The sequence below is a fragment of the Cimex lectularius genome, unplaced genomic scaffold, assembly GCF_000648675.2.
Source record: "Cimex lectularius strain Harlan isolate CLEC.00 unplaced genomic scaffold, Clec_2.1 scaffold280, whole genome shotgun sequence".
In the NCBI taxonomy this organism is placed as follows: domain Eukaryota; kingdom Metazoa; phylum Arthropoda; class Insecta; order Hemiptera; family Cimicidae; genus Cimex; species Cimex lectularius.
The window spans coordinates 262,883-277,922 of record NW_019392877.1 but is presented as its reverse complement, the minus strand read 5'-3'; the positions used below and the strand labels follow the sequence as shown (position 1 = coordinate 277,922).

General features: G+C 36.4%; 1 protein-coding gene across 18 annotated transcripts in view; it reads left to right on the top strand.

Annotated features, from left to right (window-relative positions):
• Nucleotides 1–15,040, top strand: part of LOC106672485 (liprin-alpha-1) — a 148,945-nt gene that overhangs the window by 99,323 nt on the left and 34,582 nt on the right. Inside the window, exon 1 of one of the 18 annotated variants that reach the window (XM_024228984.1) lies at nt 11,358–11,546. The exons of the other annotated variants lie outside the window; for them this stretch is intronic. Coding sequence (XP_024084752.1) covers nt 11,373–11,546 — 174 coding nt within the window. The 5' untranslated portion in view covers nt 11,358–11,372. Of the gene's footprint in view, nt 1–11,357; nt 11,547–15,040 lie in introns of those variants that run through there. 18 annotated transcript variants of the gene reach the window in all.

Here is a 15,040-nt window from a genome sequence, read left to right as displayed (position 1 = left end):
CTATTCGTGGAACACCATGTGAGGATGCACACTTACGGAAGATCTAAAGATGGTGGAATGCAATGATGGGCTTTATAATGATTGGTTGCTTTCACATGCTGCCAGATTGGAGTTCACAACAAATTGGTTGGCCTAACTATATGGGTACACACGCTACTAAATTCAGTCGTACTTCCTTAGAATATTCATCTATACCCAGGTAGACGTCGTGGATAGACCCCATTTTACCTCGACTTACCCAGACATTGTTGGCTTTACTTTTAATAAACCTTTAATAAACGACGTACGTAGTTTTACCTACCCATTACCCCGCTACATCAGCGTATAAATTACTGGATTCCAGTAGGGAGGATCATCCCTTTGCGTCATCCTTTCCCAAATCTTCAAATAATGTAGCAAACATCCTTATATCACATCTTTTTTCATTAATGAGATAGATCCATTTGATTCGATCTAAGACTCCATTGATGGTAGTTTAACCTTAAAGCAATCATCTTAAATTCCAGCCCCTTGCTTTCCTTGGTTGTATGATTTGAATGTACTTGTGTGGTCAGATGTTTAATTGAACCTTCTATAACCATTAGTTAGCTCATTTTTGGCTATGCATTTCGCGGGCTTAGGAGCTAGGCCCTCGTCAGACCTGTTTGGAGGTCAAATCTTAGGTCGTCTACACACGGAAATTATTCAAACTAGTATCCAGGATGCATAAAGTTATATAAAGCAGGATGTTTTTCAACTCTCAACAAGTGGATTCTCTTGTGGATCGTCCATCTTGAAAATCACCATAACTGAACAACTTCAGTCACTAGTGACTCGGCAGCCGAGTTATCTGGAATGATTGATTAGTTACTCATCAGAAATCAGGAGCGTTGCCTACGGTGTCCCATTTAGTTATGTTGGAAGTGGTTCATTGAGGACTGGTTTGTAACTCGACTAATTAATTAGTTTCTTTTGAGTAACTTCGTAGGTAGACGGCCTTACTCTACTATTTGATGTCATAACTTCACACCTCAACAGACGACTGCAGGTTAAGTGCAGTGACCGTGTCATGTGAAAGGAGGAATCAATTGCCTCCAAAGGATTATCCATACTCTAGATCTATCTTATAGTCCAATACGAATCTTGTGAAAGGTTGATGACTCGAAAGAGCAGTTGAGACTGCTAAGAATTAGGTAGTCAAAAACAGAAATCCCATGTGTCAAAATCGATAAAAACTTGGGAAGAAGGGCATTTGAACAATACTGACCCAATGGTAGAAATTACGTCTAGCTGTAGTACAATCAAGCTGATGGTCGTACCTAACTTCTTATCAATTTACGATTGAGTGGTTCCATTTTAAAATTAGCCGTTATAAAACTTTTCCTAGAATTGGTAGACAAAAAAATGTTGCAAGTTGTGGTGAATATTTGACTTTTTATAGTGTTTTTTAGAGTGTTTCACAAGTATCTGTTATCTCAGTTACAGGTTCTGTTTCTATAATACCTTCTTGCACTTTTTGCATAGTTTGGTTTATCTGGCTTTCACTTAAATTTAGTTGTTGTAAAGCCATACGAAAATTGGTGAGTTGAATATCTTTTTTTATACGAGGAGAAATATTGGGTGTTTGGGGAAGAATTTGTGATGTTTGTTCTGTTAGTTTTTGAGCGTTTTGCTGTGCAACGTCTGATATGTTTTTAATAAAATTTTCCATTTTTTCTGTTGCTTCTAATTCAGGCCAACTTTTTATAAAACTATCATCGAGCGCGTTTATTAGAGTTTTATGACTTTCATTTAAAACACTCTGAATGTATGTATGTAAGCTATCAATTTGGGCTTTATTGATATCTCCACATTCTGCCATCATGTGTTTTTTACATTTTTTTATTTCGCCCCATTTTTTTGTGAAAATAGATTAATTTTATGATCACTGTGTCTTACGCTCTGCTACCACTATTTGCAGTGATTATTTGACTTTTTTTATAGTCGGAGGATCGTACCTCAATGAATCATGAATAAATAGAACAAAAAATTTATCTTCTAAACTAAATATATTGTAATAACAAATTATAAAAAAAGATAAATGCTTAATCACAAATTATATTAAAAAAATAAATAAATTCCCAATCACAAACTATAAAAAGATTAATGCTTACAATAAGAAAAAGAAAAATACAAAAAGGAAAAATTAACCAAATTTTTGTGCATGCACAAACAGAAACACTTACTGTGTGTGTTGTGTACAATGTAACTACTTTAAGTTTTAACTTTAACTAAATTAAAATAAAAAAACATAAACTGATAACACTTTATAATCAATTTTAAAACTTAATAAGGGCCACGTTTTTCTTCTCACCTTTTCTTAACAAGAATGAGCTGGTCAGCCCTACCTAATCTCACACTAGGTCTATCTTTTCTATTCGTCTCCATGGTGGGGAGAAATAGCGGGCTTTATGAAATTAACGTTATAAAGTGTAAATTGGATAATGTGTGTATGGACGACCTAGTCTCCTTGGTGTAGGAAAATAGGTTGTTCCTAGTTCTTTTGACTACGACTGCAGCGTTTGACGTCAAATAATAATTAAATGCCAATTAACATTCATGTTTAGTAATCAATAGTAATAATAAAAATCAAAGGACTTTGTTCGTCTGAAGTAAGTTTTTCGCTGGAACTTTTACAGGTTCCAATGTTTTTAGTTGATCTGTGTTCAATTAATCTAATGGCTATAGATTAGATTTACACCCGGCTGCAATTTATGAATCATTTGTTATCGCGATCCTCAGGTCGTTTTTGAACAGTAAAAAAATTGTAATTAGAGTTGTTCCGGGTTTAAAAGGGGGTGGATTTGGCATTCGGGTGGGGGATGAAACGTTTCGCTCTCTCCCACCCTTGTTTGCCAGCCGTTCTCCGCTCAGTCTCGCTCCGGACTCGTGAAGCTGAGTTCATTGATACAAAAATCGTTGTTTTTTTTATAACTTGAGATCCGGTTGTGCTTCGTTATCGAGATGTCGAGTCTCCCCCAAGTCCAACCCGGCAGACTGCACGTCATCATCGATCTCCCGACGGCCGTTTGCTAGCCGAACACCCTTTCCTTGTTGTTTAAATGACATTCGGTAATGCTTATCCCTTGCCTATTTGAAAAAGAGAAGGTTTCGGTATGTACAAGGTGAACATAAATGTAAAGGTTGTACACCCGAAAAAGGTCAAAAAGCTCCACATCAAAGTCGTCGTCAGGTCCACTAGGCACGGGAACGTCGAGAAAGTCTTCTCCGTCGACCTGACCAAGGGAAAAGAAGTTCAAAATGTTCCGACATCGCAGGATGACACGTGATCCTCACACTTGCAAAATTCGAAAACGGATAACAAACCGGGTTATTGTCTTCCACACTCGATTATTATGCTTACGTTTATTCCCAAAAAATTAATATACACGTGACCATACTTTTATCTATATTTACTAATATTAGACCTAAAACTAAACCGTTTTATTTATTATTAGACTTCAAAAATTGCTAGTTTTGCTCGATAATATAGCGTATATCTTTTGTTGGACAATTTATGTATTACAATTATCACATATTAAACGAGTTAAGCAGTTCTAACTTAAAATTGAACTTAATTAAATGATCACAAAGTCATGACGAGGCTGTGTAAAATTGATTAAAAATTAACACTTCGAGCCTAAATACCTTCGTGTTCGTCGTGTACACTTGTTTTAATGGCAAAATTAAGCATAATTCTTATTCGCAATGGGATTTTTTCGTTACAAAATGTCGTAAAAGTCGCGAGGAGTTAAAATCTTTTTTTACCATAATTTAACTCTTTTTTTTTTTCAAATTATATTTTGGGTGATTATAATTTGTATGATTTATGATCAGTGTCAAGTATTCTCTCTTCTTCATTTATTAGCTTCGTATAACCTTCCTTTCGATGGTAATTATCAATTATTGTCATGATGATGCGATCTCGCAGGGCACAATTTCCCCCCTTAAACAAATGCGCGTACTAATTATATTCATGGCTTAAGAAACGACCAAATTGGTTCGACCGAACGGAAAAGGGTAAAACTTTCTTAAATCTTAATCGCTTTAATCACGCCTGTTCATTGAATTTTTTTTCAAAGGCTGAAACTTTGAATTAGCACGCAACTAAAGTTAATCACTTATATAAATCAACACAAAAGCACTAAAAGCACCTTTTTTATTGTTATTAGTGTAGATCGTATAAGAATAATTGTTTATAGAGAATATAATTATTACTCGAAAAAAAAAATTGGATAAAAATCATCGGCCATGACATATTGTGTTCATCACTCAAACACTACGTTTTACAGCTTTATGTTTCGTGTTTATGATATTTGTCTTCCTTGATTGTGCACTAAGTGCTTTTTCCCCACCTCCCCCTACAGCGTTAAGACCGGGATGAGTTATGCAACTCGGCAAACATCCCAGCTTTTATGGGTGTGCTTGTAATCCTTGTAATCAAAGCGGTACGTCAGGAAATGAACTGGGACGAAAGTGAACCCAACGTTCCAGTGCGTTGTCGCAATGTATAATCGCGACGCCGTCTTTCACGGCTCAACCCAATGAAAAATCCACTGGATAAAATTCAATGTATGTCAATAAATATTGACAAAGTCCGTTCTTTGTAATAATTAAGCTACACTTAGAAAATTAAATATACAACTTACTAAGCGTTAACTTTTATTCCTCAGCTCTTTAGATTTGGATTTAAATAAGCTCAAATCACTTTTAACAGATCACCAACTAATCCAGGTTTTGTAAATCACAATAAATTACCGGCAGGTCTTGAGAATCACCCACTCCGGATGCTGGCAGTCCTCGGTCTTATCCGTCCAGTCACTGATAATGGGTTCTGTCAACAGCTAGGTCATTTCAGCATCCAACTGTCACTTCTAAAATCCTAAACCCTTCACACTCTCACTCTCTCTTAAATAGATTTTTTCCTATTTATATCTCCTTCATTCAACTTAGGTTGGTAGAATACTCGATATTCCTTCAACATCCTCTTCACACATTCTAACCTAATTGAGGGTCAATGGGGCACCCAATATTACTCCAGTGCTCTCACACTGCACATTCACGCTAATAAATACATTCGCTCTCAACACGCTCTAGGAATACAAAACTATCAGTACTATATACAATAAAACACACTGTTTCCTCTAAAAATCGAACAGGGGGACCCAGATACTCGATGCCGTGCTGAAGCATGATTCAGGTAGCATTACTACAAGGTGGCCAAGGCCTTCAATAATTGGGACACATCGATCAACCTTTCTTTTCTTGCCGAACACATACACGAGCTTTGGTCCCAAGTAAGTGTCCGTGAGCCTACCGCGCATGGCCTATCTTTATTCGGGAGAGGATGATCCATCTTCTCCGAGACAGATCCTCCGAGGGTCACCTATATGAAGTGCTCTTGATACGTGAGACCCCTCAGCACTTTACTTAAGCCTTCAAGGGGGTTATTGTGTCGTGTAAAGAACATTTCAGAAAAGTACATTATTTAATTAATCATTAAGTTAAACAGCCTAACCTTAATTAAATTAAACTGACCTAAAAACAATACGATATAGGGGAAAAATCGAAAAAGTTCATATGATTTAAAGGTCAATAATAGTTATTTTTTCTTACATTTCCATCTTTTCCTGTCATTTTAGTATGAATAAAATAAAGATCTGATTAACGGAAATATTCCAAATAATTTTTTGGAAAGTGCAAGGATCGCTTTCTGATGAATGGTCGGATCTCACACGTAACTAATTTACATAAAAATTGTTTGTAAACATTTTTTTAATTATTTATTTTATATTTNTTTTTTGTCGGTGTCTCCGCAAATATAATCTGGTCATTTGTCACAGAAATCCCTTTTTGTATTCTTTTAGTTTTTCTTAAAAGTTGCATAGTTATGCTTACTAATAATGATACTGATACTACTACTACTTAAAAAAAAAAAAAAAACCGCATAAAAGCTGTGGGCAGTAATTTCGGTATAGTTCGACCATTTTAAATTGAATAGCGTGTAAAATTTTAAGAATGGATTTGTCCAAAAGGATATCGTGATCTACAGCGTACTGTTTTTTTGGTTAATTAACATAACCATTTGCAAATATAGCGGTATTGTTCGGGAACAATGAACTGAAACTCCACTCTTGTAAAAACTGCTTAAATTATTCAGGCCTACAAAAAAGAACAAATAATCCTTTAATATATGGTTTACTTAGACTCAAATCCTTTCCGGACATATTATTATTCTACAGAAAATTAAAAGTCCGATCATCAGAAGAACCTTAAATATTATTTTTGAACAATGAAAGTATGTATTTTTTAAGCAGAGGAACGCTCAGGTCTCAACGATAATTTGCCAAAATTATTTCCAATGCCCGACCTTAATATCAAGCTTAATAATAAAAATATATTATTAATTGGACATAATAAATTTACAGGTTTGCTTCGCTATGAGAATCCACAGAAGCAAATTACGTATGCATACATGCTTAAATTTCACCCATGACTGATTTGACAGAATTTGTTTTCAATGTATAATATTATTTATAGGTATATTTTCAATGTAATACTTGGCAAATTCTAATTGAATTATGAATTAATAAATATTGGGTTGTCCGGAAAATAATGCAGGATTTTATGTTTTCATTAAAAAAAATCTATATAAAATATTCTGTTTACGTTTACAGGATTACTCATTTNGTATGGGAAATTATTTTGATTAAAGAACATTGCTTTAAAGTAACTAGTTTCTTTTTTTTTGTTTAATACCAAAATCCTGCATTATTTTCCGGACAACCCAATACATACACATTAATAATTACTATACTTCCTTCTTATGGTTTTTTTACAGAAGTGATTTCACCGGTCATTTTACCACAGAATTTCTTTTTCCTACTTTTTTTTCTATAAAAATTTTCTTGAACACAACATAATAAATCATAATACTCCCAATGAAAAATTAAGACCGGTTTCGGGTTAAAAAAAAAAGCATGATTTAAATTTTTGACTTGAAAAACTAAATTTTCCAAAAAAGGAAGAAGATTAGCCTGATAGATATCGATTATGATTTAAAAAGAAGGGATTTTATTGTAGTTCTTCTCGCTCTCTGAAAAGAACGTGTGTTTTGCTTCACGTATTTTTTTTTCAAGTTTTTTTTTTTATAAACTTATTTTCATGTAAAATAATCATGACACATTAACCAACAAATATATAAAATTCCATTACGCCCAGTCAAAGGGTTCCGAAGATAAAGGTACAAAAATGAGGCCAATTTTTCCATTAGATAAGATTTCGCATGGTAACCAACAAATTTAATTTAATCTGGATTATCTCTCGTATTAACACAAAAAAATACTTAGAATATAACAAACAGGTTTCTATCAGCTTTATACCCTGGAGTGTGTATGGCATTGTTTATCCCCTTCCTACAAAAACATAGACTTTTGTCTGGAAAATAATGTTGTGCCATGTTCTTCCCCCGTGAAAATGTCATCGCCGTGCAATAACCTTCTAATGTTCTAGTCGTCATTTAAAATAAACCCGTCGATGAATTCGTGCAGGCGGTTAAGTAAAACAGCCGAAAAGCACGGAAAGACCCGAGATGCAAGTTTGCTCTGAAACAAGATATCAGGCCTTCTCAGATGTCCCATAAGAATTTCGGCCTTTATAAAGTTAGGTATATTTTTAAAACAATTAAAACTTACGTTCCCCATTATGAAAATTCTTGATTTTATATTTAAAAAAGATCGCAAAAGATCCTTAGGCGACAACGCCCGTTCCGTTGATTGACTTTAAATTGGAAATTGTCCTGCCCAAGAATCTCATGCTGCCTGGAAATTCAATCAAGGCCCTGCAATAACAAACTTCTGATAACTCTTTTTTCCCTTTCGATGCGGAAACTTTTTTTCTAATTGCTCGTCCTGACCACTCGGGGCTTTAGCCGGCGACTTAGTATTTCTAATACTACTTCGGGCTTACCACATTTGATTCCTTCCACCTGCTTTTCAAAAGTACGGCATATTTAATGTTTTCCGCAAGCTTTGCTTCATAGCCCAGTTCAGATCGAATTAACTTACAGACCGGTACAACGAAGATACTATTGCACGAGTAGTACTTTCAAAGGTGATTAAAAGTGGGAAATCACCCTTTTATCCGAGCATGGGGTTGAAGCAAGTGTACCTTAGACGATCTATAATTAACAATAAAAGAACCATTTCACTCTTCTCTTATGGGATAACCAGTCGACCCTATCTAACTTTAGCCAAAACGTTACCTTTTACTTTCAGAAATTTTAGTTATTGTGCTGAACACAATAACTTAATTTCTATCATACAACGGCTTAACTTCAACCTATAAATTACCCATTTTAATAACGATGGTCGGTAAAAGTCACAACTATTTGCGTTTGAATGAATTCATGCTAGACTGATCGAGATTGAACCCTTCTGACACATGTCACATTTATGACTATAGTCTTATTCTCCGCCATAGTAGTTTTCAATACTCTGCGTTTAGATCGGCTTTGATAAATGTTGATATAGGGTGAGGAAGGTCCCAGGGGTAGCCTAAGTAACAATTTTCTATGTCAGTGCTAATTGTATAATGTCAATTTTTATAAAATCAAAGTTGTATAGGTTTGTTTAGTTTGGGGCATCCTCTTGGGTTTTCAAGGTTTTCAGTACGCTGTACGTTTAGATAGTCTACGATTAATGTTGACATAGGATGAGGAAGGTCTCAGGGTTAGATTATGTAACAATTCTCGCAGTATGTCAGTGCTAATTGTATAATGTCAATTTTTTTAAACAAAGGTCTAGGTATGTTGGTAATTTTGGGCATCCTCTTGGGTTTTCAAGGTTTTCGATACTGTACGTTTAGATGGTCAACGGTGTCAGTTATCTAATGCCACATTTATGACTAAACTGGCCGTCTAGGAATGTTCAATTTTTGGCGCCCTCCGAGATATTTGGTATGGGTCCGATGTTTGATGTTTTTGCAGTCTCCAGATGATCCGTACTTGACCCATTCTAACTCCCCCTGAGTTGTCTGAGCACATTTAAGGTTAATGAAGTATTGTTTTTTGGATGGAGTACGGGCCAGTTAATTTTTGGTATCTTCCCCTTTGGGTGTATGCCATTCTGGCCGTACTCTAACCTCATGAATGAAAGAGGTGAGAAATATTTAAACTTTTTCAAAATCTCCCTATCTTTTTGAGCTTTTGAGACACATGCTTGGAACGTAGCACGGGATATTTTACTCCTTTTCATAACAACATTTAGTTCACTCGGTTCGGATAATTAATTTCTGAGATATACATTCACAAATACGAAAAACACGGTTCACCAGGTCCGGCGTCCACAAATTTATAGTATTTGATCTAATTTTCATATTATATGATAAACAGTACATAAAACTGAGCTGTAACATGAAGGATATGCATAGAAACTTTTGTTCGAAACGGCACCAGCCCGGCGGACAACGGGATTGTCTGAGGCGATAAAGAACCGCGTAAATATTAAATAATTCCTCGCCCGTTAAACTATCATGTAGCAAGGATTTTGTTTTATGATTGGTCCGTGAGTTGAGACATGAAGTAATATTCCTCTCAGCATGCGTTATGTATTTCTTTGGGAATTCTCGTATTTCCGTAGACGTGTATCTGTGTCTAACAATCTGTATATGTACATACAATATCCTTTCGAATATGTTCACTTTTATGTGGTGCCACCTTCGGTGAAGTAAGAAGAAAGATTTCTGCTTGCTTTCGGTGCGCAGCAGTAATCTACCTCAAAACGGAACATTTCGACATTTAGAAGAACTCAGTATAGTCCTTGGCGCAGATCCGAGAGGCCCAGATGGACGGTTATTGCATATAGCTGGTTAGGATAACAGTTGTATAGTTTTTTATATTCCTAGTTAAACCACGTGCTTTTTGATCTTCCAAGGTCCCTTGAATTGCAATTTTTTATAATACAATTAATTAAGGTTTTTAGTGGAGATAAAAAGTCAATGGCACGAGCGGGATTCGAACCCACGATCTTCGGCTAGATACGCCGCTGCTCTTCCACTTGAGCTATCGTGACCTCGATCCACTCGCGCAACAACTTCCCATCTCAACCCCACCTTTTGAATTTTCCCTCCTTTTTGCCATTTTTTATAATGTATAATTCCTCACCGACATCTTGACTTAATGTTCATCCAACTATGTGTTTCAATGGTCGTCGGTGCTTCCTTTAACTCAGAGACCGAAATGGTGTCTTAATTCATCAAGGGATTTGATTATTTGGCCCAGTTATAAGTCACAAAACTTGATAGGTGTATTATGGTTTCTTCTGCTTCCTAATGGAATCTACGCACGCCGTGTAGGTTGATGCTGAGGTTTCTCAGATGCTCATTGAGTCTGCAGTACCAGGTCATGAAATCTGTCCTGTTCGTGTTTCCTTAAATTTTCTACTTTCTCGTCTCTTATATATCACAACTTCTTGGATTGCTTATATCCAGTGAATGCTTCCCATTGTTTTCTCACTCTTGACCTTCTTTTCTATGATGCTCTATGGCAGTACACTTTTCTTGCATGTCCATCCGCAACTTGGTGAACTGGGGGACTGTTTGCTGTTCTAGTTAGCTTGGTATTGCAATATGGAACCATTTGAGCTGATTATGTTAGAATTCTGTACTTGCTGGCTGCTTGGCTATCAGACATGATAGCATTGTCTTTATATTTATATTCTATGGTCAAATTGAATTGAGTACGTAGAACGGACTGCTTGAGACAGATAGGCGTACATGCATATGGGCTCTGAAGGGTCGGTATCGTTTGGTATCCACTATACTTTCTTGTGTCCTGAATTCACCGGTATACCAGCTGATAGTGTATATATATTTTCTGTATCAGCAATGACGTGATCTCCTTGGAGCAATAAATTGTCCTCGTAATAACACTTTGTGACATGAAACCTTCTCATTTATGAAATTAGCATTACCTAATTTGTAGAAAACATAGACCTGTGATTTGAAATTATATTCTTGAAAATGATTAACGGCCTAGTAGGAAGAAGGAAAATCTAACTTTTAGAGAATTATAATTTTCATGTTAGGTTTTATTCTTCCGAAGCCCGCCACGCATTTGTATTGGGTTGTCCGGAAAATAATGCAGGATTTTAAGTTTTNTGGGAAATTATTTTGATTAAAGAACATTGCTTTAAAGTAACTAGTTTCTTTTTTTTTGTTTAATACCAAAATCCTGCATTATTTTCCGGACAACCCAATAATACCAATAAGTAAAGTAATGTCCTATGGAAATAAAATTAGCGGTTTTTGTCAAAAAGAAAATACCTCCACAAGCCCCGGACAGGCCCTGCCCAGCGATGGCGGAAACGGGGACGAAGTGGAATACAAATACAAATACAAGCGTCGTCGCCCTTCTGCAGGGGATCTGCTCCGGGGCGATATCGAAAGACGTCCTTCAACAAGTGCTCAGCCCCTTCAAAAACGGAGTGAAACAGAACTGCACGTGTGTGCTGCATATCGGACTTCTCCAGGTTCGTCATCTACTTATATTTTGGACAATAACTAACGAATAGACGGATCGAATCGATCCCAGGCCGGTTCCGGGACGGAGCGTGTGTCTCTCGATCAATCCCTACACGTGGATCGCTTTCCTTCTACCCATTCCACCCTTTTCCCCCTTTTGTGCGCTGTAATGAAACGTGAAAGTTTCCTTTCTGTGTTTAAAGTGCTCTATTGTACTCTCTTTTTTACTTTACTGACAAGTATTTGAATTATATTAATTGTAAATAATTGGTATATTTATAAAAAACAGAGACGGTAGTGATAGTCAACTGACAGACAAAAATAGCGAAAGCGCTTATATCAGATCGTAGGTAATAAGCCCATTCCCAAATCTAACCACGATATTTTACAATATTGACTGTTTCACTACCTACTGATTTCGATTTAAGGTGGTTGTACTATTAAACTAAAAATAATAAATATTGTAGATCTCTTGTGAAGAAATGTGTGGTTGATAACGTGCTTGTTCGTTTCCAGTCATCCTAGTGTGACTAGTCTTGCTGTTTTATTCGGGCAGAAGTGTTTCTTAAGCGTTTTGTCACTAAATTTTAAAATTTATAATCAAACTGAACAACTGAAAGCGAAATGCCGAAACGCGTACTAAAACCTTTCTTCCTGTGTATACTCGTTCGCCAGCCGTTGTACATCGAGTTACAAAATAAGCAAATATTTTCAATATCGTATATGTACAAGGGTTCGCAACAGCAGAGATAATATCAACCTTTGAGGTGTCCGTATTTAATCAATAAAAATAAATACATAAAAATTTATAAGTACGTCGCGCGAAAATTGCGCCAGGGAAATAAAACGCTAGGAATACATTCCCGGAAGATAGCCATCTTCTCGGACAATCAGGCAGCACTAAAGGTCTTTGCCTCATGCGAGGTGAAGGCAAAGAGCATTTGGAACTACATGGAGGCCCTGACGGAAGTCGGTGATACTAATGACCAGACCCTGGCATGGGTCCCTGGGTCACTCGAGGCATAAAGGCATCGACAAGGTTGACACGTTGTCCAAAGAGGAGGCCAGCATGGAATCTCTAGGTCCTGAACCCTACTGTGGCTTAGCGTCCTGCCACAAAAGAGGAAACATCTTAAAATGGATCCTTAATGAGTCCAAAACCTGGTGGAACAATACCACAGCCATGAGGCAACCGAAGAGATTCATAGTAGGGCCATCCGCAAAACTTATAAAGTATAATTACTGGAAGGTAACCTGAACCAGGATTCTGGTTGGACTCCTGACAGGGCACTGCCACTTAAGAAAGCACATGCACCGGATAGGAGTACAGGCAGAAGAAACACTGCCGGGAAGAGGAGATCGCAGAACACATTGTATGTTTCTGTGAAGGTCTGTGTAGGTGCAGGTTCTTGTAACTAGGACAGGAAATTTCACATGCAAGACTAAGGAGCCGCTGGCATGGCTATGGCGGTTGATGAACAACCTGAAGCTGGCCAGTGAATTATAAAAAATAGGGCAGCACAATAAATCTACTCAGGTCGAGGTGCAGAAGGCCTGGTGGCCTCTTCTTTTATCCCTATCCTATCCCCTAAGTAGGTCGCGTTCGAATGCAAAGACTGCTAGATTTGAACCCGGGATCTTTACCCTACAGAAATGAGCGCCGTGTCATCGCCTAAACCATCGCGTTACCGACGCCCACGAACAAGGTTATCCATGTCTTCGCGAAGGTGGTCAGGTAAAAATCATGAAAACTTCCTTTCCTTCCTTCTGATGCGTTTCTGCCTCCATTAGTTGAAGATTTTTTCCCATTCCATATCACTGAAGATGGGAAAATGCCGAAATGCATCTGACTGACTGAAAATTTCCTGAGTAGACATATTATGGTGTATTTCAGGCAAATTACAACGAAAAGATTTCTTTCGAGTGGATGTTCATCCTTTAGCACAGTTGGTACATATAAATAAAATCACAAAATTCACACATCCATGCGTTTTACATGTTTCTGACCAAGGATAGCTCGTTTGAATATACTGTCCTTTTATTTCTCAAGTGTTTCTTCCTCCAAAAGTTTAAAATTTCCACCCAGTTCATACTGCTGAAGATCGTAAAATGTCATAACCCACGTGACTGACCGAAAACCTCGAGACTAGACAAATTATAGTATATTTCAAACAAAACATTTATTTCTTTGCACATTCATCATTCATCAGAGTTGGTAGAGCAAAAAAAATCCATAAACATATTTTTAAATTTCGTCCAAGCTTAAGGAGAGATCAAATAAAAATAGTTAGGGATGGGCAGATAGAATACAAACCATGAAAAATTCCTTTCCTTGTTTTGGCTCTTTAGGAAATATTTTTCTTTTATTTCTGACGTGTTTCTTCCTACAAAATATTTCCACCCAAACCAAACTGCTGAAGAGTTGAAATGCCGAAACGCGTCTGGCTGACCGAAAACCTCGAGACTAGGCGAATTGCGGTAATTTCGGTCAAATTACCACGAAAACGTTTCTTCTTTGCATATTCATTCTCAGCGGAGTAGGTACAGTTAGAAAATTACAAAATCCGTTTAACGATGCTTTTCGTACATTCCACCTGACAAGGATAGTTCGGGATGGTCAGATTGATTAAAAAGTATGAAAAATTATTTTCCTAGCGTTTGACTCGGTTTCTGGCTCTAAAAGTTAATTTACATTCAAAACACACTGCTGAAGATTACGAAATGGTAAATACCATCTGGCAGGCGCAAACAGCAAGACTTGACAGATTATGATGACGGACTGCAAACAATAATGTTTATTCTATAATAAATTAGAATATATCTCGACTAAATTATACAGAAAATATTTCCATTGCATGTTCATTCGTAAGCAGTGATGTACAATAATAAATTACTTATAAAAATTACAGTTATTGTGATTGCGACATATAAATTCTTTCTTACACGAAATGAAACCTTATAAATTTTATTAATACTTACAATTTAAAATATTTGTACGTAAAGTGTACATACACAATACATTGTTGAAAAAGGCACCGCTTATGCAAACATCTATAAAGCATACAGACCATAGTTGGTTATTGTATTAACGTCGTTGTTATTACATTAGTTAATTATAATTAATTTCCCTCAGTAGCTGGATCCTATGATAATCCCCCTCTTAAGAATTTAATCAGAACACAACCAATTTTGTCCGTTAGGCCTGTTGAATAATTCAATTTCTGCCTTCTTTACACACAATATACTCTGAACAATTCTAGCTTGAATTAGGATTTTTTGTGAGACCCGTTAAAATTTACAATTTAAAAAATGTCTCTAGATTAAGCTATTTCTTTCGATATAGTATATCAAGACAAATTAGAGTTTGTAGTCAAGTGAAATTTCTTTGAAATGTAACTAGTTTAGATTTAATCACCTGGTTTACATTTATTGACGTGTTTTTCCTTTGTAGGAGGAAAATTGTTCCATAATATACCGAGAACTTTAAAACGACTCGTAAACA